At 39.9% G+C, this 27,920-nt stretch overlaps 1 protein-coding gene and 1 pseudogene across 2 annotated transcripts in view; both read right to left on the bottom strand.

Annotated features, from left to right (window-relative positions):
- Positions 1-27,920, bottom strand: part of CREB3L2 (cAMP responsive element binding protein 3 like 2) — a 124,789-nt gene that overhangs the window by 40,591 nt on the left and 56,278 nt on the right. For both annotated transcript variants that reach the window (XM_037836079.1, XM_037836078.1), the window contains exon 2: positions 24,716-24,932. In XM_037836079.1, coding sequence (XP_037692007.1) covers positions 24,716-24,932 — 217 coding nt within the window. The remainder of the gene's footprint in view (positions 1-24,715; positions 24,933-27,920) is intronic.
- On the bottom strand, positions 1,263-3,619 carry LOC119534049 (annotated as a pseudogene).

The following is a 27,920-nucleotide window of genomic DNA, read 5'->3' as shown; positions in this document are numbered from 1 at the left end:
TAGACAATCTTTATACATTACAGATATTAATCATTTCATGTTATATAATGCATATTCAAATTTTATTCAACTCGGGGGGTTTTTTTTTGCTTTTTTAAATGCAAATTTTATTAAGATACATTCATACCATATAATTCACCCAAAGTACATAATCAGTGGCTCACAGTATCATCACATAGTTGTGCAATCATTACAATTAATTTTAGAATGTTTATATTATTCCAAAAAGAAAAATAAAAGACTAAAAAAGAAAACTCCAGACACTCCATAACCTTTACCCCCTCCCCATTGGTGACCCCTGGTATTGATGTGGAACATTTGTTACTGTTGATGAAAGAATATTAACATATTACTATTTACTATAGTCTGTAGTTCGCAATAGATACATTTTTCCCATATACCACTCTACTACTAACTCTTTGTAAATGTGTCATACATTTGTTCTGGTTCATGAAAGAGCTTACTTATTTTTGTAGTTTTAATCACAGACATTGTCCACCACAAGGTTCACTGTGTTATACACTCCCATATTTTAACCTCTAGTTTTCCTTCTGGTGACACACATGACTCTAAATAATCCTTTCAACCACATTCACAGACAGTTCGGCAGTATATTTATAATCCCAATAACATACTACGGTCACTTCTATCCATTTCCAAACATTTAAGTTCAACCTACTTAAAAATTCTATATATATTAGGCAACCATTCCCCATTCTATAGCTTCATTCTATCTCTCAATAACTTATTTTCTAAATTTTATGACTATTAGTTTACATATTTTATTAATTCATACTGGCGAAATCATACAATATTTGTCCTGATTTATTTCACTCAGCATTATGTCCTCAAGGTTATCCATTTTGTTGCATGCTTCAGTAGCTCTTTCCTTCTTACTGTTGAATAATATTCCATCATATGTATATAGCACATTTTGTTTATCCATTCATTGGTTGATGGACACTTGGATTGTTTCCATGTTTCGGCAATGTGCAAATGTCTGTTCACGTCACTGCTTTCAGATCTTCTAGGTACATACCAAGTAGCAGAATTGCCAGGTCATGGGGCAACTCTATATTTAGTTTTCTGAGGAACTGTCAAAACACCTTCCATAGCAGCTGCACCATTTTACATTCCCACATGCAGTGAATTAGCGTTTCTATTTCTCCATATCCTCTCCAACACTTGTAGCTTTTCCTGTTTGTTTAATAGCAGCCATTTTAATGGGTATGAGATGATATTTCAATGTGGTTTTGATTTGCATTTCCCTAATAGCTATTGAAGATGAGCATCTTTTCATGTGCTTGCTAGCCATTTTTATTTCTTTTTTGGAAAAATGTCTTTTCATGTCTTTTGCCCAGTTCCTTGGGTGCAATCAAAACACTTCCATCATGGCTGCACTGAACAGCATACTGGTTTGGATAGACTGGCCTACCTTGGTCATTTCTTAACCTACCGAAAATATCATGAGAAAGGTCATGCAGTTTCTGTTTCATTATGTTAACAGCTTTGCTGCACTGGGCCTGCTCTCTCTCTCAAGGGTTTCCTTTTCTGCTTGCCAGTTACATACATCATCTTCTAGATTCAAAATTACATCTAATTTGCATTTACAACACTTCTGAGCTGCTATTTTATTTTTTCCTCTTCTGCTATCACAAATCAGTGACACTTGTAAGTCTGTCAAACAGCACCTGCTTAGCTAGCATGCTATTGAAAGAATCAACAGGCATGAGGACAATTTCATCTATAGAAAAAGGAATATGAAAAATTTAGCATGTTGTTTATCGTGACACCCATTTCTTATTTTTTTGAGACTTCCCAGGCCATTTAAGAGATTCAGAAAGGATCCCAATGCACTTGGCTGTAAGCAGTAAGTGTGGTTATGAACTATGTGTTGAAAAGCAAGTTCTCCAAGTAAACCAGAATCACTCCGATCCATGTGACAAAGCTTATCAGGCTCTGGGTAGCAGCCTCCTACAGCTCCTAAGTCCTGATGGGAAAGAGATTCAAGGGTACTAGTATAGCCTATAGCACCTTCATCACACATACAGTAAGAGGAATTAGACTTGGTGACAGATGTGCTACAGTGCCTTGAATTTAAAGAGAGCCCAGAATCAGAATCTGCTTCTTCAGAAAGTTGAGAAACTTCCATTGACTCAAAACCTTCTTCCATGGCCAAAGACAATAAATTTATCTCATCAAATATGTTTACAGCAAGGTCATATAGAAGGTCCTGGCTTATTAGATTCCTCATCTGATAGTCAACAAGCAGAAGAAATCCTGTCAGATTAGTTCCAGGAAGGATCTGCTAAGGACTGGTGGAAGAAGCATATAATTGCAGAAAAGGTTCATGTGGCTGTGAAGTCCTAGTTACCGGATCTCTTCTAAATATATTATTGGAACACAGCAACATGGCCTCATGCAGACTCACATCATGACTCAGAGCCTGGCTAAAATCTGCATTACAATGTGAAGAATTCATGACATCATTGCTACTGCTGGGAAGAGGTGGGGTATCTCCCAGTGAGAGACTGTGATGAAAAGAACTGAAATAAGTCTTCCAGAGAGGAAGAGGTGTCTGTGCCATTCAGACGTCTCTCATTTCTAGATTCGGTGGCCTTTTCTGCCTCTCGGTCCGGTTTAGCTGCTATTTCATTTTCATCTTCACTGATCTGCTGTGGTGATTCCTTCTTCTGGACTAACGCCCTTAGCTCATTTTCCTCATGCTGGCAACCATAATCCACAACTTCACAGCGCTCTCTTAGCACCTCCTGGTGCCGTGGGTTCCGCTAGTACCGTCTCCTCCTCCCCGGCTGCCGCCGCTCATGCTGATACCAACTTCTCAGGCCATCAAGGCGGCGGACTTGAATGGCGTCGCGGGGACCGGCTCCCGGCCCTTGGGGTGCAGCAGGCCCCTGCGCCTCCACCCTCCCGAAGCCGGGACGGGTCTGAGCGTGTAGGCGGAGCTGGTCGGGCCGCCCAGGAGCAGCAGCTCATCCGGGAGCAGGGTGGGCGGGGGGAGTAGCAGGTAAAGGTCCGCCAAGCTCAGCAGGATGGTGAGGTGCAGCAGGCCTTCCCCGTCTGACCATCACGGCTTTAGGTGCTTCATCTCCTGCCGCACGCCCGGAGACGCCCCCTGCCCGGCGCCCACGGGTCCGCCGTTCCTGCCGAGGCTTTGGCAGTTGCAGGGCCGGGGTGCCGCTGGCACCTGTCCGGAAGAGAAAGAGAAGCCGAAACAATGGACCACGGCGTGCAGTGCCAGTGGGGCTCCCGGAACCGGGCAAATGGCACTCTTCCTTGGTGGCCGCACGGTGCCTGGCGTGGCCGGGACTCAGGAGAGGCGGAGGAGGCGCCATCTGCACGCCCAGCCGGCAGCCGGGCAGCCTCGCAGCCCCTGGGCCACACCGTGCCCCGCCAACGCCGGGGTGCAGCCGGGGAACACGCCCACGGCTGCCCGGGCCCTCGTCTGTGGGAGGGGCCTGTAGGGAGGTTTGTGATGACTGATTTAATCTCTTCGTCTTTATTTGTGACTGGTTTGTTGAGGTCTTCTATTTCCTCTCAAGTCAGTATAGGTTGATCCTGTGTTTCTAAGAAATTGTGCATTTCATCTTTGTCTAGTTTGTTGGCATACAGTTGTTCATAGTATCCTCTTATTTCTTCAGGGTTGGTGGTGATACCCCACCCCCCACCTTCATTTCTGATTTTATTTGCAGCTTCTTTCTTTTTGTCTTTGTCAGTCTAGCTAAGGGTTTGTTGATTTTATCAATCTTCTCAAAGAACCAATTTTTGGTCTTACTGATTCTCTCTATCGTTTTTTTATTCTCCATTTCATTTATTTCCCCTCTAATCTTTCTTCTTTCCTTCTGCTTGCTTTGGGATTCGTTTGCTGTTCTTTCTCTACTTTCTTCAGGTGTTCAGTTAGATTATCTGGTTTTAGCTCTTTCTTCCTTTTTAATGTGGGGGTTTAGGGATATAAATTTCCCTCTCAGTCTTTGCTCCATCCCGTAAGTTTTGATATGTTGTTTTCTCATTACATTCGTCTCAAGATATTTACTGATTTCTCTTGCAATTTCTTCTTTGAACGACTGATTGTTTAAAAGCATGTTGTTTAATCTCCATATATTTGTGAAATTTCTGGTTCTCTGTTTGTTATTGATTTCCAGCTTCATTCCATTCCACTTTGATCGGAGAAAGTAAGTGCTTTGTATAATTTCAGTCTTTCAAAATTTATAAAGATCTATTTTGTACCCCAACATGTGGTCTTTCCTGAAGACTGTTCCATAAGCACTTGAGAAGTATGTATCCCCTGCTGTTTTGTGGTGCAACAACCTATATATGGCTGTAAGGTCTATTTCATTTATATTATTTAAGTTCTCTATTTCCTTGTTGATCCTCTCTCTAGACATTAGATCATTGAAGAGAGTGGTGTGTTGAAGTCTCCCACTATTATTGTAGAGAAGTCTATTACCCCCTTCAGTTTTGCCAGTGTTTGCCTCATGTACTTTGGGGCACCTTGATTAGGTGCATAAATATTTGATTGTTATTTCTTTTTGGTGAATTGCCCCTTTTATTAATATATAGTGTCCTTCTTTGTCTCTTATAATACTTCTGCATTTAATGTCTATTTTGTCTGATATTAGTATGGCTACACCAGCTTTTTTTGGTTATTGCTTACATGGAATATCTTTTTCCATCCATTCAGTTTCAGCCTATTTGTATCTTTGGGTCTAAAATGAGTCTTTTGTAAACAGCATATAGAGGGATCATATTTTTTTATCCATTCTGACAATCTGTGTCTTTTTTCTTGTGAACAAATTAACCTTTATTTTTATCAAGAATTCTTTAGGAAGAACATTTTAGTTTCAATAAAAGAAAGACAGTAGTGATATTTTTATGTGATGAAAGCTCCCTGGTTACTTCAGTAGCTCTAGAAACATCCTCTACCATTATCTCCTCGCTCTCTCTTATTTTTAATTAGAAAAATTGTGGGTATATAGAACAAAATGCATAAAATACAGGATTCCCATTCACCTCCCCACCACCAGCACTTGCATTGGTGTGGAAATTTTGTTACAGTTGATAACACTTTTTTGGTAATTCTATTTTTTAAGATAGTTACTTTTGTTACAACTGATGGAAGATTATTAAGGTAATGCTGTAACTATTGTCCATAGTTTATGTAGGGATTTTTTCCCCATATTCCCAACCTATTATTATTTTTCTTTTTTCATGCATTCTTTATTTTATTACTCATCTACCCATACATTTGGTAAAGGCAGTGTCAGTCATATGGATTTTACAATCACAGGTTCACATGATAATGATAAAAGCTATATAGTTATATAATCATTATCAAAGATCAAGGCTACTGGATTCAACAATTTCAGGTATTTCCTTCTGGCTACTCCAATACACTAGAAACTAAAAAAGAAATATCCATATAATGATTTACTAGTCATAATCATTTGCTAAATCCTAATTTCTCAGTTACACCTCCTCCCTCTCATTTGATCACTCTCTCAATCTTCAGGGATATCTGGACAATGACCATTGTGCCAGTTTGAATGTATTATGTCCCTCCAAACACCATTATCTTTGATGTGATTTTGTGTGGGCAGATCTATCAGTGTTAATTAGATTGTAATTCTTTGAGTGTTTCCATGGAGACGTGCCCCACCCAACTGTGGATGATGACTCTGATTGGATAATTTCCATGGAGGTGTTGGCCTGCCCATTCAGGATGGGTCTGAATTCAATTACTGGAGCACTATATAAGATCAGACAGAAAGAGCAAGCCGCTACAGCCAAAAGGGACACTTTGAAGAAAGCACAGGAGCTGCAGATGAGAGACATTTTGAAGACGGTCATTGAAAGCAAACTCTTGCTCCAGAGAAGCTAAGAGAGGACAAATACCCCAAGTGCAACTAAGAGTGACATTTTTGAGGAACTGCAGCCTAGAGAGGAACGTCCTGGGAGAAAGCCATTTTGAAACCAGAATTTTGGAGCAGATGCCAGCCATGTGCCTTCCTGGCTAACAGAGGTTTTCCGGACACCAATGGCCATCCTCCAGCGAAGGTACCCGATTGCTGATGTGTTACCTTGGACACTTTATGGCCTTAAGATTGGAACTGTGTAACCAAATAAACCCCCTTTTATAAAAGCCAATCCATCTCTGGTGTTTTGCATTCTGGCAGCATTAGCAAACTAGAATAACCATTTTAGCTTCTACATGTTGGAAAGGGGTGTTGACCTTATGGGGCAGAGGAATGAACCTCGTTGATTTTCTTGGAAAGACTGGTACCTCTGGGTTTCAGGACTTATCTGGTATAGGAACAGTCTAGAGACCTTAAGTTTCTGAAAAAATAAACTTACTAAGCAAAACTTTTATAGAGTCTTAGACAGAGCCCAGGGTTTTCTTTAAGGTTTTCAGGAATACTGTTGGTTGGGGCTTGGCATACTGTGGCAATTTGCAATATCTGGCTAAAGCTTGCATAAGAGTAACCTCCAGAATGACCTCTCGAAATCTCTTGGCCACTGAGACCTTATTTTGTTTCATTTCTTTTCCCCCTTTTGGTCAAGAAGGCATTCTCAATCCTGTGATGCCAGGGCCAGGTCATCCCTGGGAATCATGTCCCACGTTGCCAGGGAGACTTATATCCCTGGGAGTCATGTCCCAGGTAGGGGGAATCTGTGTCTTTGTGTCTTCTGACTGGAGAGGTTAACCCATTAACATTCAGTATTATTACTGTAAAAGCCATCCTTACTTTGACCATTTTATCCTTTGGCTTTTATTTGTCAGATCTATTATTTTTCTCTCATTTTATCCTTTTAGTTACCCTTACTGATAATCATTTCTCCTCCAAGCCTCTCTTGCCTTTTTTTTTTTTTTCTTTTTTCTTTTTCCCTTTAGTATTGCTTGCAGGGCAGGTTTCTTGTTAACAAATCCTCTCAGCTTTTGTTTATTTGTGAATATTTTAAACTTTCCCTCACTTTTGATGGACAGCATTGCTAGATAAAGGATTCTTGGCTGGCATTTTTTCTCTTTCAGTATCTAAAATACATAGTACCACTGCCTTTTTGCCTCCATTGTGTCTGATGAGTAATCAGCACTTAGCCTTATGTGGTTTCCCTTGTATGTGGTGAATCACTTTTCTCTTGTTGCTTTTAGGATTCTCTCCTTCTCTTTGGCATTTGACAGTCTGATGTGTTTTGGAGTGGATCTATTCAGATTTATTCTATTTGGAGTACACTGGGCTTCTTGGATTTGCATATTTTTATCTTTATAAGGGTTGGGAAATTTTCCTCGATTATTTCCTCAAATTTTCTTCCTGGCTATTTACCATCTCTTCTCCTTCTGAGACAACTGTGATTTTGTATATTTGTGTGCTCTGTGTTGTCAATCATTACCCTGAACTCCAGTTCAAATTTTTCCATTTTTTCCTCCATTTATTATTTTGGGTTTTCAAATTTGGTTGTTTTGTCCTCTAGTTCACTGATCTTTCTTCTGCCTCTTCAAACCTGCTATTGTGTGTTTGTAGTATATTTTTAATTTGATCCACAGTATCTTTTATTCTGTAAGACCTGCTATTTTACTATGTATTCTTTCAAATTCTTCTTCATGCTCTTCTAGTGTCTTCTTGATATCTTTTATCTCTTTAACTATCTCACTGAAGTTATTTAGGAAATAAGTTGGAGCATCTTTGATTATTTGTTCCAAATTCTGTGTCTCCTCTTATTTTTTAATTTGATAATTTGGTTTGGCCTTATCTTCTTGTTTCTTGATGTGCCTTGTAATCTTTTTTTGTTTGTTTCTGGGCATCTGATTATCTTGATAAGATTATTTTGAAAGTTGGTTTCCCTCTCTTGTCTAAGATTTTGTTGTTGCTTGGGTTCATATTGAAGGTCTCCATTGACACTTGGTTCATTAGTATTTCCCAGCCAAACCAGGACCAGGGTCTCATGCAGGGGGTAAAACCCCTTTCAGAAGGGCCTTAGAGGGTGGGCAGGAAGCAGCTTCCAAGACTGCACTTTCCCAGCCTTTCCAGCACATGGTGATCTTGGGCAACCTATTCCCCACAACCCTGCCTCTCCCAGACTGTAGGAGCCTGCTGGGCAGGGTCCAGACCAGCTCAAGGTCTGGTTCCAGGCTGCGGGACCCAGATGGTCACCCTCGCCAGCCAACTGTTAGATCAATACTGTTCTGTATTTCCCTCTTTTCCTGAGTGGAGGGCCTCCCTGTCTCTCCCAGGTCCAGGCACACACACACAAGCTGCCAGCCTCAGGGGTAGGGGATGGATGCCAGAAACCACAGAGGAGTCTCTGTTTGTGAATACAATGGAGCTGCTGGTTCCCAGACTCCCGCATGGAAAAACTCTAGGCTGCAGGACTGACAGGGTTAACTTCACTGGCTAGCCACTGAACCTGGACTGTGCCGAGTCTCCAAGAACCAGGCTGATGCACAGTTGCCCGCCTCAGGGGTGGGGGATGGGCACTGTTCCAGTTTGCTAGTGCTGCCATTATGTAAAATACCAGAAATGGATTGGCTTTTATAAAGGGGGGTTATTTGGTTACAAATTTATAGTTCTGAGGCCATAAAAGTATCCAAACTAAGGCATCAACAAGAGGATACCTTAACTGAAGAATGGCCAGTGGTGTCCAGAGCACCTCTGTCAGCTGGGAAGGCACATGGCTGGTGTCTGCTCTTCCTTTGCTCCTGGGTTGTGTTTCAAAAATGGCTTTCTCCAAAATGTCTCTAGGCTTGTTTCTCTAAGCTTCTCTGGGGCAAACTCTGGGCTACCATCTCCAAACATCTCCAGGCATCTCTAAGCATCAGCTCCCAAGTGTCTCTCTCAAAAGTCTCTCTCAGCTGCTTTCTTATAGGACCCTAGTAAACTAATCAAGACCCACCCTGAATGGCTGGGGTCAAATCTCCATGGAAACATTCATTTAAGAGGTCACACCATAATCAAAAAGATTAATAAGTCTGCCCCCACAAGATTGCATTAAAGAATATGGCTTTCTGGGAGACATAATATATCCAAACCGGCACAGGCACCACATGTCACAGTGGAGCTCCCTCCCTCACCCCTGCCTCTCTGTTCCTGGAAATAGCAGAGCCATGAGCGCCCTGTCCCAGGCATGGAAACATTCAAGGCTGCAGGACCCTTGCCAGCCAACCACCAGATCAGGACTGTTCTGCATCCCTTTCTCTGTGAGGGGAGGGCTCCCCATCACCCCCAGATTCAGGTGCCTAAAGCTGCTGGCCTCTGGGGTGGGAGTGGACACCTGGAACCATGATGGAGTCTCTGTTTGTGGATATAATGGAGTTGCTGGCTCCTGGACTCCCATGTGGAAAGACTCTAGGCTGCGGGACCAAGAGGGTTCACTTTGGACTGCACTGTGTTTTGCCACCTGGTAAGAACCAGACCGATGCACAGCCACCAGCAAGGGTGTGGAGACAGGCACATTTCAGTTCACTCACCCCTGTTTTTCAGTCATAATTTCTCTGCTTTTTCATCAAGCTCTTCCTTATGTGTCCCAGTGGCCCTTCCCTGGTCTCCTAAGCCCCCAAACCACTGCTTTGGAGAGTTTCTGCCTGTTTTCTAGGTGTTTTTGGTGAAGGTGTGAGTACTGCTTGTCCTTATTCCACCATCTTCCTGGACGATCCCCCTTAGCAATGATATTTTGATGTCTCTGCTGTGGCCCTGAGGAACCATTTGCTTCCTGAAGTCAACAACACATACAACCTGTCCAAATTGAGCATTATTTATCCCTGGCAGAGACCGGAAGGAAGATAGTAAGATGAAATATAGCCACAGTACATATTTAAAATTAAAAGAAGAAAGCATCCCTAAGGAAAAGGTTGCACACAATTACCAGGAAATTGTGAGGTAAGGCAGGATCCCTCACTGTTCAGATAAGATTAATGTGATGAAATAATTCACAAGGCAAACCAAATGAAACACAACTGAGTAAATACAAATTTAAAAGACAAAATGAAGACAGGTATTAAAATCAGCTATTAAAATCCAGCAAAACCATTCTCAAAGTGCCTATATTCATGAAATAGATCAGGACAGTTTATATTCTAAATGTTCAGTGTCCTATATAGACCTACTAAACTGATGCATACAAATATAAACATTGCTCTATCAGGGAATCGAGATTGGAGGGCAAACTATGATACCTGAACTGTGAAGACAAACCTGTCTCAGAGACACACCCAGATTAGCCTAGCCAAGATCAGCCAACTCTAAACTCGCCTTAGACATGTGAATGAAGCTAGCTGAAACTTGCAAAATCACTCCAGCTGACCCCCACCAAGATCAGCCAGTCCCCAGCCATGGGACAGATACGTGAGCTATGATAATAAATGGCTTTTATTTAAGTTACTGAATTTGGGGTGGTTTATTATGTAGTAGAAACATGGCTAGCTGATACAATATAGTTGAATGCATGAAAAAGAAATCAAATCCATTCATCAGAACCTATTGCAACAAAATTGCTGCATTTCATTTCCAAAATGATTCCTCTAAATCACAAATTGTAAACAATATCAATAAATATTTGTAGATTGGCAATTAGACATACCAGTTACACCATAAAACAAAAGACTTCAGTTGAAGAAAGAAAAGCCAGTAACAAGTTTGGTAAGAATAGCATTCCAGTGGCAGCTGATATCAGAGAAAAGAGCTCTTATTGTGAATTCCATATTGGCTTGTACTCTGTCCCTCAATGGAAATAAGTATCAAATTAGAAAAAATAAAATGACAAATGTAATTATGAAGTAGCAGGTTAGTGGAGGATAGAGTGAAAGGGAATGAGTATAACATGGATTGTAATTTTTCCACATGACCTTATGTGCCAGTTTGAATGTATTATGTCCCCCCAAAAGCCATTATCTTTGATGTAATCTTGTGTGGGCAGACCTATCAGTGTTAATTAGATTGTAATTTGTTGAGTGTTTCCATGGAGATGCGCCCCACCCAACTGTGGGTGATGACTCTGATTGGATAATTTCCATGGAGGTGTTGGCCTGCCCATTGGGTGGGTCTGAATTAAATTACTGGAGCACTATATAAGATCAGACAGAAGAAGCAAGCTGCTACAGCCAAGAGGGACACTTTGAAGAAAGCACAGGAGCTGCAGATGAGAGACAGTTTGAAGACGGCCATTGAAAGCAGACTTTTGCTCCGGAGAAGCTAAGAGAGGACAAATGCCACAAGAGCAACTGAGAGTGACATTTTTGAGGAACTGCAGCCTAGAGAAGAACGTCCTGGGAGAAAGCCATTTTGAAACCAGAACTTTGGAACAGACGCCAGCCACATGTCTTCCCAGATAACAGAGGTTTTCTAGATGCCATTGGCCATGTTCCAGTGAAGGTACCAGATTGTTGATGTGTTACCTTCGACATTTTATGGCCTCAGAACTGTAACTGTATAACCAAATAAACCCTCTTTTATAAAACCAATCAATTTCTGGTGTTTTGCATTCCGGCAGCATCAGCAAACTAGAACACCTTATTTTTGTAGTAGTATTTTATTGGCAAAAATAGCAGTAGAGCCACCATGGCTTAAAATTGGAATGTTTGAATTATTGGCTAAACTATAAAAGCAGGAATCAGTAAACACTCTAACCTTCCTAATTTCTAAAACATGAAGCTCAGATCTTGAGTGAAAGAAGTTTTTCTAACTTCTATTTATACGCCCTTTAAGTTTCATTTCAGAAGAAAAACATCACTCAATAAGGTTAGTAATGCATACTGCGGGGAGTAAGAACAACCTCCAGATCATCTGATTATATTTAAACAGTTTTCTGCCAACAGTCAGACTTAACTGGCATATTTCCTCAACATCACCATTTAGCTATAAGCAAGAAAATAAAATGAAGCCACCGTCTCATGGTGATGAGCAAGTCCTTCATACTCAAGGACAAATGGAGCAGCTATGAACAAGGGCATTAAACACCAAGATTAGCAAGGCATCATGGTGAACAGACAGACTTAAAAAAATATGCAAAATCAAAGCCACAGTAGTGGCAACACCAAAATAAAGATCCTCAATCATTTCCATCTGTACTGCATAGATAACTGCACATGGAATAGATACTGATTCTTGGGAAGGGAAAAAAAAGATTAAATCCTAAATCATGAGTTGACAGTACCTTTATAAATATGTATGTTTGTGTGTGTGTGTGTGTGTGTGTGTGTGTAGTGCACATATATTCTTAAAAAGAGAAATCACATGGGGGAAATACCACTTCTATAATATGCACATCTTTATATCCATTTTGCTATTTATGTATGTCTAAAGTGAAGCAAAATTTTGTAAATTAAAAAAGTATGCCTCATCTAAATTCCTCAGTATTTCAAGACTCTGTTTGCTCTTCTGAAATTTTTCAAGAGTTACCAAACCTTGACCAATTTTTAATGCAAAAAGTACCTTGACCCTGAAATAACCTCCAGTTGTGAATGGCATGAAGAGATGGCTAAAAGAGTAAAAGCCACTTACTATGAGTGTTTACTTTGTGCTAGGTATTGTTCTAGGTATATTAATTCATTTAATCCTAAGAGTTACCACATGGAGTGTGTACTATTATTACTATTTTACAGATAAGGAAACCAAGAGATTAAATGATTCGTCCAAAGTTATACATCTAGCATACAGTAGACCTGGGATTCGTACTCTGGTAAAATAGCTCCACAACCTGTGTTCTTTACCACTGTAATATCTTGCTTTTCAAGAGCTCAATGACTAAAGAGATGTCTAGCCAAGATTATTTTCAATTAGTGTTATTAGGGGTCCACAATTAGCCAATGCAGAAGGTACAATATTGTTTTTTTCTATTCTCACTCCTTCTATATTTTTTATACTTCCTAGTTTATATGGACTTCTATTCAATGTTCCAGAGATGAAGAAACCCAGTTTATGACCAACCAAGAGTAGCTAAAATATTCAAGGGGGAACTGTTACCAGACATTGTTCTAAATGTTTTCATGTATTAGAATGGCCTCCGGGATCAAGACAATCTTTCTAAGATACCTCTCTTACTCCATGTTCTTTCTGTGCTTGTGTATACAGAACCCTTTCCCTGGTTCTTGTCATTCTTACTCTGGCCAGTGGGTAAATTATGTATTTAATTATGCTGTAATCAATGTAAAGGCAATAATAATAATAATAGCTAATACTTATTGAGTGGTTACTAATTTTGGGGTATTGTTTTCACTGCTTAATAAGTATTAACTCATTTAATCTTTGCAACAATGGTATGAGGTAAATATTATTATTATTCCCATTTAATAGATAAGGAAAGTGAGACAGAAGAGTTAAGCAACTTGCCTGAGATCACACCATTAATAAAGAGTAGAGCCCAGATTCTAGTCCAGACAGGTTGACTCTAGAGATGGACCGCTATGCTCTATTAATGGTTCTGCATTTAGCATCTCATGTCCTCCTGTAGGATACCAGGCTCAGAGTATGAATTAAATAAATATCTGTGGAGCAAGTTGTTGATTTCAGAAGATTTGGTAAACCCAGACACACACACACATACAACCTCAGCCACACTTTTATGTCTTCATTGAGGTTATGACCCTTGTTCATGAATATCGAAAATACTTTATTATATAAATGCAACCATTGTTTTCTAATTCTATTCTAGCATTGTAGTGGGTAGGCAAAGAAGTCATTGACTCATTTGAAAAACAAAGAAGCATCATTATCCTTCTTACCTATTAGAAAAGAAAACTAAAAGGTAATACCAAAAAAAGTTAATGAAAAAAAAATATCAAATAACACACGGCCAAGCTTCAGACTCAAGAGAGGACGATTGCTTCTCTGCCTTACCCAACCATAATCGAGTTCTTTCTTTAGCTTACACATGTCAGAGGGTCCAGTTAATCTCTGTAAGTAGATGACAAACATGTCTTCCTTTTCTACCCCTAAGCCCACCCTTATGCTCTTGTCACCAACTCAAACTAAACATGATGACAATACAACTATCCATCTTCTCTCTGAGACTTTCTTTCAGGTGTCATTTCCTTGAAACATTTCAACATCAAGATCTTAAAATACTGCAAAGCAGAAACCTAAGTAATCTATAATTCTATCTCTACCCTTTCTTCAACGAACTCGATCATGCACTAATCCCGCCGTGGGTTTCACCTAATCATTTTCAAATCCAGTCTTTCTCTGCCAGCCATGGTATACACCCGGGTATTTCTCCCTGGATTACTATATCTTTGTCATTGCATACCTTCCCTGCTCTGGCATCATCAATCCTTGAGACATTATTGTCTTCTTCCAATCTCCAAAAACCATCATCCCACTTTCCTAAGGCCTTGCTTTCTACCATGTGGCAATCAAACCCGGGATCCTTGTCCTTCACCAGGCTGTCCCATCTACCCTCTTCATTTTTTTCTCATTTTACTTCACAACAGTAGCATCTGCTCATTTTTGAGCTCACAGACTACTGTTTTCATTTCCACCTGTGAAAACTGCTCCAAAAATGTAGGATGTCCATAGTAGTCCAGTCTACCCAGTCATCCCTGGCCCCTACTGGCTCTAGAAGCCTGACTAGATTCAGTCAGAAGAAAATTATTATTATTTACATTCCTGGCCTGGAACAGCCACAGTTCTAGTCCTTAATTCCACCCAAAATAAAATCACCTTGACTTACACATGGTGCAAGCTCAGTATTAGGCCAGTATTAGAATGTTTTATGCTAAGGTCAATTGATTTTTTTATATATCTTTAAATTATCTCCTTGCATCATCTTGGAGGACTGGAACCAAGTGACATAGTCTCTGAGCAGCCCTAGTCCAGCACTACCAAGGTTCTTCTTTAGGAGGAAGACAAATTAAAGAACAAAAAATAGAAAATAAAAAAAATGCATATCTAGCATCTCAGTTTAATTACAAGAAAACATCACTAAAATATGGTAAATCACAAAGATACCCTCCTGTGTTGAGGCACAAAAGTGCTTGGTCATTCAAATTTAGGCTTTTATTCCTTGATCAAAGTAAGAAAATTTCTATAACTATTTTACATGAATGGTTTCTGTTTATCTCTTTTTATTCTTTACTTTTTTTTTTTTTTTTTTTTTTTTGTAAGACAGAAAACCCTGCTTGGCATCTGGTTAACAGCCTTAATCCTGGGAAGAAATGCATAAGCTGGACATGAGATACACTTCTGGTGGTTTTGAAGGGTGAGCCCACATTGCTAGAATTGGCTCCTGTGGTTGCTGAGCCACATGAAGTTCTTTAGCTCTAGTATTTCAGAGAAGTCTACAGTCAAATTCAACTCAGAAGACGGTTTACCCTTATGTAATCTTAGACTAGTGTTTCTTATCCCTTTTTGGTCACAGATTCTTTTGAAAATCTAAAAATGGTATAAATGCTCTCACCATAAAAATTAATATACATAAATAGGCAAAAGTTTGGTGTATAATTTTAGTGTCCAAAGTCTTTCTGAGGTCCATGAGAAGATGACTGCTGAGAACACATACATTTGCCCTACATTGTTGGCTTGGGGATCAGGGAGGGAGGGAGGGAAGGAGGGTGGGCTAGAGTGAAGGGAAGTTAGGAGGGAGGGACAAGGCAGGTAGGGAGGAAAGAGAGAGGGTTTATGGTGGGACAGAGGAGGAGGAAGAAGGGCAGAAAGAGGCAGAAAAGGAAAGAGAACAATTCTTATAAACTAGGAGAGAACCTCTACTTGAATTGTGTATCTTATTACTTTTAGTCTTAGAAGCAATTACAGAAGAATTGCACTTAATTCTAGTAAAAGTGGACAAGTGATCTTAATCATTGGCTTTTCTGGGTATAGTGAAATACTATCCATCAGCAGAAATAAGGACTCTTAGTTTTGCTTATCACAATGCAACAGACAGATAATTATTAAATTAATGTTAATTAATATTATTCATTAATATTAGATTGGTTAATGGTGATTAATTGTTAATTTTTAATATTATTACATTAAGATTAATTTGCACAAACAGCAATTTTTAATGCTGCATAACCTCCTCTGTCAGGGAGGTTAACTTTCACAGAGCACTTTGCTGTGTATATTAATCCCCATGGGAATGCAAATTAGGTTTCAAACGAATAAAATCATTCTGTTCCTAAACATTTGTTCATCCACAAAACTCAGAAAAATAATTGCTAAACTAAGACCTAAACAAAGCTCTCCTGGGCAAGTTTCCCATCCAATAATCCATCTGCCTAACTGTTACTACCTCATGTTCATTATCCCCTTGTAATGGCATAGGCCACCCACAAGTACCTAGGACAGCACCCGGCACAGAGTAGGTGTTCAATAACTCTGTGGAATTGAAAGGGAAGGTTCGTCTGCCTAGGTTGTTTAGGCCATTCCAACCTGCATATTCTAGGATGTCAGAGCTGCTGAATGGCTGACTATTCCACAGATGTTAACTGTTTTACTCAGAGAAAACACTGGTTCTTTGATGAAGATGGACTGTGTATCAGAAACCCTTTGCAAAATATATCTGACCTGCTGGCTGTACCAGTTCTCAGCAAATTACCAGCATAGCCTGTTGCAGCACAGGATCTATAAATAGAACAAGGTGCCAGTTAGGGGAACTGAATGGCCTCATGATAAGACACGCTTCCAGGAAAAGATCAACTGATTATTTCTCCCCACACTCAGCTATTAGCATAGGAAACACCCATGAGTTCTTTTATGTTGCATTTATATTGATTAGAACTAAAAGAGAAAAAAAAATAGTGTTATGGTTGAAAAGGAAGGACACTGAACTTCTGGAAATCAGCTTATTTGCAATCACTTCACTAAATATCTTGTTTTAGAAGAACTGATGTCCTAGCCCTCTGCTCTCCATCTATTTTCCTCCAACCATCTCTGCTGATTTAACTCTACTGAAAGCTGCAAGGACCACCTAAAATACTCCCTCATTTTGTGCGACTTTTCCTGAGATCTTCAATGAGTATGTCCTCTCTCCTCTAAACTTCTACAGTTTAATTTCCTCTTGGAACACTGCTCACACTTTGCTGACACAGTATTTAGTACATATTGTTTCCACAAGACTCTGAGCTACTTATAGGCAAGATCTAAGTTTTACTGTTGTGTTCCACAGACATTAGGTCAGGGCTTGGCAAATGGTAAGCGTTCAACAAACAAATGTGCAACTGAAGAGGAAAGATAGTCTGCCTAAGTTGTTTAGGCCATCTCTAACCTGCGTAATACTAGAATAGCAAGGCTCTGGAACAGCAAACTACTCCACAGATGCTGTCTTAATATAATATAGATATCACTATATTGTTATCACATTCCTGCCACAGGGCCTTTGCACTTGCTGCTTCCTCTGCCTGGAGGCCTCTTCCCAAGACATATACCTGGTTCTTTCCCTCATCTTCTGCTGGCCTTCACTCAACTGTTACCTGAGGCTTCCCTGTTTACTCTATTTAAAATTGCAACTCTTCCTACCCCAGCAACTCCCTATCCCTTTTTTTTAATGCATTTTTATTGAGACATATTCATATACCATTCAGTCATACAAAGCATACAGTCAGTTGTTCACAGTAACATTATATAGTTGTGCATTCATCACCAAAATTAATTTTTTGAACATTTTCATTACCATACACACAAAAATAATAAGAATAAAAATTAAAGTGAAAACGAACAGTTAGAGTAAAAAAGAACACTGGGTGCCTTTTTTTTTTTTTTTTGCCCGCATTTTTCTACTCATCCATCCGTAACACTGGACAAAGGGGAGAGTGGTCCATATGGCTTTCCCAATCACATTGTCACCCCTCATAAGCTACATGTTTATACAATTGTCTTCAAGATTCAAGGGTTCTGGGTTATAGTTTGATAGTTTCAGGTATTTACTGCTAGCCATTCCAATTCATTACCCTATCCCTTTTATTGATTTATATTTCTGTGTATCACTTACTGCCATCTAATACACTACATATTTTACTTCTTTATTTTCCGTTCACCCCACTACCAGCTACAAGAATGTAAACTCCACAAGAGCAGAGTTCTTTGTAAGTTATATTCACTGCTTTATCACCCAATGCTTACAACAGTCCCTAGCATGTTAATTAAGCACAAGGTAGGTACTCCATAAACAGTTATGGAATGAATTTTAAAAAGGAATCATAAAGCATTTATATATTAAAACATAAAGTACCTACTTCTGCTTGGCACTATGCTTGAATCCTATATAAGAAAATTTCTCCAAGTCAAGAAATATCACCCCATTTCTTGACTTGGAGAAATTTTCTTATATAGGATTCAAGCATAGTGCCAAGCCCAGTGGATCTGCACAGGCAGACATGCTATGGGGCAAAAACAATGCATGGGAGAGCATAGGAGGTGAATTCCATGATGCCATCACCAAAGGTTAGGGACGGGCTTTATTCTTCACTCATCAGAGGAATTCAGCAATGAAAGAAAGTCATTTTACAAATATCACTGTAAGGAGAGATGTGGCAGTCAGCTACCAAGTTGTCCTCAATGATCCTCACCTTCCTGTGCTCACACCCTTCTGTAGTCCCCTTCTACAATGAATCAGGGCTCTTTTGTGTGACCATCATTATACCTTTTAGTGGTAGGTCAGAAAAAGATATTGCAGCTTCTGCCTTGATCTCTTGGATCCCTAACTTTTGGAGAAGCTGGCTGCCATGCTTTGGTGACACTCAAGCAACCCCATGGAGAGGCCTACTTGGAGAAGAATCAAATCACCAGCACTGACTTGCCAGCTATGTGAATAAGCCACTTGGAAGTAGATCCTCAGGCAACATCTCATTTCAACCTCACCAGAGATCCTGAATCAGAACCACCCAGCTGAACCACTCTTGAATTTCTTATTCAACAGACTCATGAAGATAATAAATTATTATCGCTGTTTTAAAGCCATCCATTTTGTGGCTATTAGCCACACAGCAAAAGATAAGTAATATGTGAGGTACTAAAAAAGACTTTCACAAAGGAAGTAGGGTTTCAAACAGAAGCATCAAGGGAATTGTCAGAATAATAAAGGCAAAGCATGGGAAAAAACCATGAGCAAAGTCAGGTACAAAATGTTCCTCTACCGAATGGAAGAAATCTTAAAGGTCATTTAGTCTAACCACTCATCTAATGCTAAAGTCCACTCTTAAAACAATAAAACTAAGCCAGAGATTGCAGTGACTTTATCCAAGGTGGAACCCAGAAGGCTGAATTCCTATAGTTCTCTTTATTGTAGTGATCCAAACAAGGGTGCTTATCATAATAGAGACTAGATTCCTACCTTAGAATTCAGATCATTCCTGAAAGTGATTTAAATAAGAAGTTGGGGGAGAGAAGGAGAAGAAGAAAACAGAGCAAAAAGGAGAAGTATAAACACAAGTAGGAAAAGGAGGAGGAAGAGAAAAGGGGGAAGAGGAGGAGAGAAATAAAAGAGGAGGAGGTAGTGGAAGAAGAAAAGAAGAAAAAGAGGAAAAAATTGATTTATGGAAATGCTATGTGCCACGCATTTTGCTAAGTTTTTTACATACATCATCTCATGTCCCTTAAAACAACTCCACATTCTCAAATTATTTTAGTTATAATTCCTCCCCATCTCCCTGACCTAAGGTAAAGAAAGGAGAGAAACCACAGAGCAGAAAACTACAGGGCATCAAAACCCTTACCAGGAAAAAAATCTGAGTGTATGGTCAAGGCTCCAGCAAGATCCAGCCAAGAAAGAATCTATTTGTACATTGGAGGCACTCTCTTCATTGAGGGTATAGGGCCAAATTTCCTGAGCTGCTGATCAGGACAATACAATTCAAAGGAAGACTGTATCTGCTATGGCATTCACAGAATTCCCTCTTCCAAGATATGATGTTTTACTGGTCCCAGAGTTGGTTTCCTTGGAGGCCAGTAGTGGATCTAGGAACCCCAACAGGAAGAAGGGTTCCCCCACAAAGCTAATACCTTTTTTGAAGAAGAAGATATAGGGACTGGCTTTAACCAAAGGGAAATCACAAGAAAACTTCAAAAGATGCTGCCACAGATACACTAGTGTAAGGAGGGAGAGAAGATGTGCAAAGGAGGTCAAATTAGTGATCATTCTCTACAGTGTCATCCTCCTGAGAAGAAGGTGGTATATGCATCATTGAGAAAAGAGAATATAGCTTCTAAAACTTATTCAAGGTACTAAAATATGTGGTTAGACCTCTAGGAAAACAAATGATAGAAAATTAAAAAAGGTGTACATGTCTTGGAGAGTTTAGAAGACACAATATATTCCAATAAAAGGCCAGACGAGTAATGATCAAAACATATTAACAGCGCTAAGGCCAGGAAAACCGGGCCTTCAACAAACACCCTATTGATGGCATTAACTATGTGCATGAGAGGGTAACCCATAAGAAAGTCTAGGAATGCTTCTCAAGATCCCATATGCCTGGGGTTGATAGTACATGCTGGAAATAGGATTAGAAACTCCAAAAAGTTTCTATAAAGGCGTCATCAGAAAAAAATCTTCCAAATTAAAAATGGCATGAGAAGTGGCAAGATGGCAGCATAGAGAGGAGTGGAAGCTAAGTAGTTCCCCTGGAACAACTACAAAAAACCAGAAACAACTAGTAAATAATCCAGAATAACTGCGGGGGGACAAACGAGACCATCCACTCATCATACACCAACCTGAATTGGGAGGATTGCCCGAGAACACAGCATAAAATCTGTAAGTAAAACCTGCAGATCCAAGTCGTGAGACCCCCTCCCCCATAGCCCGAGCTGCAAAGCCTCATGGTGCCAGAGAGAAGCTCTCTCCCAGCAAGCAAAAATAGCTCAGCTGAGCTCCAACTGGGGTTTTAAGTAGCGAGTGTGAACTGCTCGCTACAGGTACGCATCCTCAAAAAACAGACAGAGGCTTTGGGTGACGACTGACCTTGGAGAGCTGGAGGGTCGCCTTGGACTGGGTCTGAAGGGGACTATCTGTTTCTTTTTTGGCTCAGTGGAGAAAGCCCCAGTCATTTTCAGTTTTCAGGGCTGTGACTTGGGGAAGGGTGGAGACAGCACAAGCAGAGAGCAAGACCATTGAAATGCTAATGACCTCCACCTGGGGGCTCTGTCTTCTCTAGGAGGAAAGGGGTGGGGCACTTTCCATTCAGAAGCAGACCCCAGAGCCTGGGGGAACACGGCCACACCTCCTCACACCAGTCAAGAATTATAGGCTAACAGGCATCAACTGCTGGGCAGAAAAGCACAGTGACCCAAGGCATCAAAGGGTGGAGCAATTTTCTAAGACACACCCTCAGGGAAACCAGATACTGAATATTACTTCCCTCTGGGACCTGAACCTGTTCTGGTCTGGAAAAACCTGATTTGGATAACCAAGGAAACCATGCCTAGACAACAGAAAATTACAACCTACACTAAGAAAAACAAAGTTATGGCCCAGTCAAAGGAACAAACGTACACTTCAACTGAGATACAGGAATTTAAACAACTAATGCTAAATCAAATCAAAAAGTTTAGAGAAGATATTGCAAAAGAGATAGAGGCTGTAAAGGAAACACTGGGCATATATTCGGCAGAAATCAAAAGTTCAAAAAAACAACTAGTAGAATCTATGGAAATGAAAGGCACAACACAAGAGATGAAAGACACAATGGAAACATAGAACAGCAGATCTCAAGAGGCAGAAGAAAACACTCAGGAACTGGAGAACAAAACACCTGAAAGCCTGCACACAAAGGAGCAGATGGAGAAAAGAATGAAAAAATATGAGCAATGTCTCAGGGAACTCAAGAATGAAGCAAAGTACAATAACGTACGTATCATTGGTGTCCCAGAAGGAGAAGAGAAGGGAAAGGGGGCAGAAGCAATAATAGAGAAAATAATTAATGAAAATTTCCCATCTCTTATGAAAGACATAAAATTACAGATCCAAGAAGCGCAGCGTACTCCAAACAGAAGAGATATGAATAGGCCTACGCCAAGACACTTAATAATCAGATTATCAAATGTCAAAGACAAAGAGAGAATCCTGAAAGCAGCAAGAGAAAAGCGATCCATTACATACAAAGGAAGCTTAATAAGACTATGTGCGGATCTCTCAGCAGAAACCATGGAGGCAAGAAGGAAGTGGTGTGATATATTTAAGATACTGAAAGAGAAAAACTGCCAACCAAGAATCCTATATCCATCAAAGCTGTCCTTCAAATATGAGGGAGAGCTCAAAATATTTTCCGACAAACAGACAATGAGAGACCTTGTGAACAAGACACCTGCCCTACAGGAAAAACTAAAGGGAGCATTACAGGGTGATAGAAGACAGGAGTGCGTGGTTTGGAACACAATTTTGGGAGATGGTAGAACAACAATGTAAGTACACTGAAAAAAGGTAACTATGAATACGGTTGAGAGAGGAAGGTGGGGAGCATGTGAGACACCACAAGAAAGGAGGAAAGATAACGACTGGGACTGTGTAACTTGGTGAAATCTAGAGTATTCAACCATTGTGATAAAATGTACAAATATGTTCTTTTACGAAGGAGAACAAGCAAATGTCAACCTTGCAAGGTGTTAAAAATGGGGAGGCATTGGGGGAGAGAAGCAATCAGCATAAACTAGAGACTGTAACTAATAGAATCATTGTATTATGCTTCCTTTAATGTAACAAAGGTGATATACCAAGGTGAATGCAGATAAGAGGGGGGGATAGGGGAGGCATGTGAGACACTTGACATTGGTGGTATTGTCTGATTCTTTATTCTACTTTGATTTAAGGTTATTTTTCCTTTTGCTGCTTCCTAGCTGTCATTTTCTTTTCCTCTTTCTTTTGCCTCTCTACCTTCTTTGACTCTCCCTCCTGCCTTGTGGAAGAAATGCAGATGCTCTTATATAGATAGTGGTGAAGGTGGTGAACACATAAATGTATGACCATGCAGAAAACCATCGATTATTTACTTGGGATGGAATGTATGGTGAGTGAACAAAACCATATTAAAAAAAAAAATGGGTTGATGACAAAACCTCGAGGGCAATATACTGAGTGAAATAAGCCAGACACATAACGACAATTATTGCAGGGTCTCACTGATAGGAACTAATTATAATATGTAAACTCATAGACATGAAATATAAGGTACCAAGATATAGGATTAGGCTTAAGAATGGGGAGTGGTTGCTTAGTATGAGCAGAATGTTCAATTAGGATGAACTTAAATGTTTGGAAATGAACAGGGGTGTTGGTAGCAAGATGTGAGAATAACTAACAGCGCCAAATGGTGTGTGAATGAGGTGGAAAGGGGAAGCTCAGAGTCATATATGTCACCAGAAGGAAAGTTGGAGGTCAAAAGATGGGAATGTATAAAACTGAATCCTATGGTGTGCAATGTCCATGATCAACTGTACAAATACTAGAAATCGCTTCCATGAACCAGAACAAATGTATGACAATAAAATTAGAAGTTAATAATAGAGGGGCATATAGGGAAGAACTATATACCTATTACAAACTATATACTACAGTTAGTAGTATTTCAACATTTTTTCATAAACAGTAACAAATGTACTATATCAATACTACGTATCAACAATTGAGGGGGGTTGGTTAGGGATAGGGGAGGATTAGTTTCCTTTTCTTTTTTTCTTTTTTCATCTTTCACTTTATTTCTTGTCTGGATTAATGAAAAGTTTCTAAAAATTGAACAAAAATTAAGTGTGATCCAGAAGGAAAGTTGGAGGTCAAAAGATGGAAATGTATAAAACTGAATCCTTTGGTGGGCAATGTCCGTGATCAACTGTACAAATACTAGAAATCACTTCATGAACCAGAACAAATGTATGACAATACAATTAGAAGTTAATAATAGAGGGGCATATAGGGAAGAACTATATACCTATTACAAACTATATACTACAGTTAGTAGTATTTCAACATTTTTTCATAAACAGTGACAAACGTACTATATCAATACTAGGAGTCAACAATTGAGGGGGGTTGGTTAGGGATAGGGGAAGTTTAGAGTTTCCTTTTCTTTTTTTCTTTTTTCATGTTTCACTTTATTTCTTGTCTGGAGTAATGAAAAGTTTCTAAAAACTTGAACAAAAATTAAGTGTGGTGATGGATGCACAGCTGTATGAGGATACCCAGGGGCAAGTGATTGTACACTTTGGATCTTTGGATAATTGTATGGTATCTGAACAATCTCAATAAAAATGAAAAAATAAATAAATAAATAAATAAAAATTTAAAAAAAATGGTAAAAAAAAAAAAAAAATTAAGTGTGATGGATGCACAGCTGTATGAGGGTACCCAGGGGGAAGTGATTGTACACTTTGGATCTTTGGATAATTGGATGGTATCTGAACAATCTCAATAAAAATTAAAAAAAAAAAAAAAAAAAAAAAAAGGCATGACTTCTTGAATCAATGGGACTTAGTGGATTAGCAGGAGTTATCAACCAGGTAGGCTAGCCTGATTTGCAAAAGGATGACCTGCTGTCTAATCCACAGGATCAAAGAAAGTAATTACTATGATTCAGTCACAGAAAGTTCCCAGAGTATACAGCTTGGAGTAGAGATGTGTTTTGTGCCTCTTTGCATTTCCTCAAAGCCCAAGCACAAGGCCTTACACTCAGTAGGTATTTGGTTAAAGTGGGTGCTGACAATAATATAATGCATGTTCCAACGCCCTCAAGGAGCTCAACAGCAAAGGCTTTATTGTCCCAGGTATTTCCCTGCTCTGAGGTTACCGTCATTGAAGCTGTCACTGGGGGTAACGTGGGTGAATGGTGACTGGGCCCGAGGCTCTTCACACAGGGAGTAGCTGTGCTCAGCCTGGATGAGAGGTGCAGGGGATGTTGGGGATGGCTCCACCTCCATCGACACATTCTTCTCTGAGAGGAAAGGGTCATTCAGGAGCTGACCCAAGACGTTCTGGGAAAACTCATCCAGAAGTTCTGAGAAGTGCTACAAGAAACAAAGGAGGAAGAACTCAGTTTCTCTTAACCAAGATCTGATATTTACTCTACACACATATTCTAAGGCAAATATATCATCATTGCTTTATATGAATCACTTATTTACAATGTACAGTTATCTATCAAACTGCCCCAATGTTTATAAGCTTAAAATAACAATTTATCATTTTTCAGTATTCTATAGGTTGACTTGGTGAGTCAACTGATTTCATCTGGGTTCACTGGTGTGGCTGCACTCAGCTCAAATGTCTATTGGGCACTGTGCTCAGCTGGGGTAACTGGACAGCTGGGTATTTTTCTCAAGGAGGCTAAATCAAGTTGGGCTTCCTCACATGATGGCAGAAATGTTCCATGAGGGAGAAATCAAAGCTGAATGGCCTCAGAAGGCATAGAACATCACTTCTTCCACACCCACTTGGTCAAGGGAAGTGCCAAGGCCAGTCCAGATTCATGAGGTGGGAAAATGGACTCCACCTCTTGATGAAAGGAATGGCAAAAAATTGCATTGCAGAAGAGTATGGACCAAAGGCAGCATGATTCAATGGGGCCATTATGGTAACCATCTACCACACTTGCAATGGGAATATCTGAAATAAGCTGTCCTGTAAATAGCATGAGAGTGGTTATTTATAGCTAGGTGCCAGTCAAAGGCATCAGAGGCAGCTTCTCTCTATTCTCACTACCACCTGGACTTTGCTCCTCTCCAGTTTTTCTTAATCCCCTTAATCTCTTCACATCTTCCATCTCCAATGCCATGGACTCCCTAGCCCCACCATGCCAAGGAAGGTGATATATGAATGGTCTGTACCTATATTCACTGGGATTCCTACATCTTTTGTTCTACTGCCTCATGATAAAGGAGCTGCAGCCCCAGCCACTGGCCTTCTTTGATAGGGGGATATCCAAAGTATGAGGATCTGAAGAGCAGGGCTCCTCAATCTCCGTATTATTGAAATTTTGGGCCAGATAATTATTGTTTTGGGGGACTGTCCTGTACATCATAGGTTTAGCAGCATCCCTGGCTTCTACCCACTAGATGCCAGCAGCACCTCTCCCCTCCCCAGTGTGACAACCATACATCTCTAGATATTGCCAGTGTCCCTAGAGGGCAAAATTATCCCTGGTTTAGAACAACTGTTATAGAGTATAAAACTTTTAAATCTAATTTAGCACCAGCTGTTGGAGCCACTTCTGCCTCCTTCAATGCTCCCTGAATCACAGGCCAACAATTTTCTTCCTTATTGATTAAACTTTTAGGGATGCTTCTGGTACAGAAAGGAAGTTAAGGAAGCAGATACCGCGATAAGAGAACTGATAGAAAATTGTGAGACTTGGGGCAGGCAATGAAAATTCTCAGGCTTCAAATAGATGAGTCCCACCACCGAACTGCAGTAAACGAAGAGGTTGTGAAAAATGAAAGCAGCCTGAGGGAAAGGAAGGCAGAGGTGACTCTAAAGCTAGAGCTCTAAGATCAGAGTAGCTGTAGGACAGAACTTTTCCTTTAATAAAGGAAAGAAGCAGACAGCAGACAGGAGGACCTTGTTGTCTATGTCCTTAAACTATAGTTAGAATGGTGGGTTTCACTGTCATCACAGATACAGGAAATGACTACATCTCCTCAGGCCAGAATTCAGGGAAGCTGCAGGCCTTACAGACACTGGCCATCTATGAGACAAAGGAGGGTGGTATGGAGCAAATTATCCATGTGAAAACACATTTAGAACTGGAAGGTCCTAAGGAGCATCTAAAGCAATAATCCCCCAATGCTAACTGCTTGTATGACCAGGAGAATTTTATTTCAGGCATTTTATAATGAAATATTTTAAGCATTCAGGAAAGTAACACAGAATAGTATCATGAACCATCACCCCTTTTAAACAACATCTTATAATTCCATGTTTGCTGCTATCACCTTTTTTCTTTGCTTTTTCTATTTTTCTCTTTTTTTAAAGAAATAAAACATGAAAGGACTGTTACGGCTCCCATCCATTCCCCTTTTTCCTTCCCAGAGTTAACTACCACCCTGAACTTGGTGTTTATCATTCCCATCCATGTCTTTATACTTTCATTATATGTTTCCATAATATACACATAATGCTTTTAAACTTCAAATAAACAGCACCATACCCCACATATCCTTCTGAAGCTTTATTCTCTGAAAATAATTTTTTTTAGATTTATCCCTGTTTATACATGTAGCTCTATTTCATTCATTTAAATTTCTGAATTGTATTCCATTTCCATTGAGAGACATTACAAGATTTTTTATCAATTTCGTATCAATTACATATGATATGGTAATAAATTTTCTTGAACATGAAGGAAAGCTTTAAAAATAGAAACTTTATGACCCACCCTCAGAGATTTTGCACTTAGTAGGTCAAAGGCATCCATAGGAAAACAACTACCACCACCAGTAGGTGATTAATACTCACTTCAGTTTTTCAAACACTGAAGGTTGACCCTATTTCCATTCCCTGTCCCCCCACATCTACTGCAGCTCAGGTAGCCAAGGTCCCTAGAAGTTCAGACACGCCCAAGGTCAGAGGAAAATTCATGAATTTAATACCTATTATGTGTTTAACTTTAGAAGGCACTGGGGATACAAAATAATCAAAGAAGATAGAAAAAGCCTATTTCTTCCCAAAGCTGACCATCTAGGCCAGTGCTTCTCAAATTTTTTTGTGCATATGAATCACCTAGAGATCTTGTTAAGATATAGATTTTGGATGGCAGGTACAGATGCGTCTGAGATTCTGCATTTCAAAACCAGCTCCCAGGTCATACTGATGGTGCTACTCCATGGACCATGCTTTGAGAGGCCAGGAACAGAACAGTGGCAAGGCTAAGATTAAAACTCAGATTTCCTGATTTACAATAACCTGAAGTCAGGATCTGATTCACTAAGTAGGGACCTAATGACAAATTTACCGACTGCCTGATGGTGAATACTGTATAAGCACTTGGCTAAATTCCT

Source organism: Choloepus didactylus, chromosome 5 (genome assembly GCF_015220235.1).
Source record: "Choloepus didactylus isolate mChoDid1 chromosome 5, mChoDid1.pri, whole genome shotgun sequence".
Taxonomy (NCBI): Eukaryota; Metazoa; Chordata; class Mammalia; order Pilosa; family Megalonychidae; genus Choloepus; species Choloepus didactylus.
This window is presented reverse-complemented; position numbering and strand designations above follow the sequence as displayed.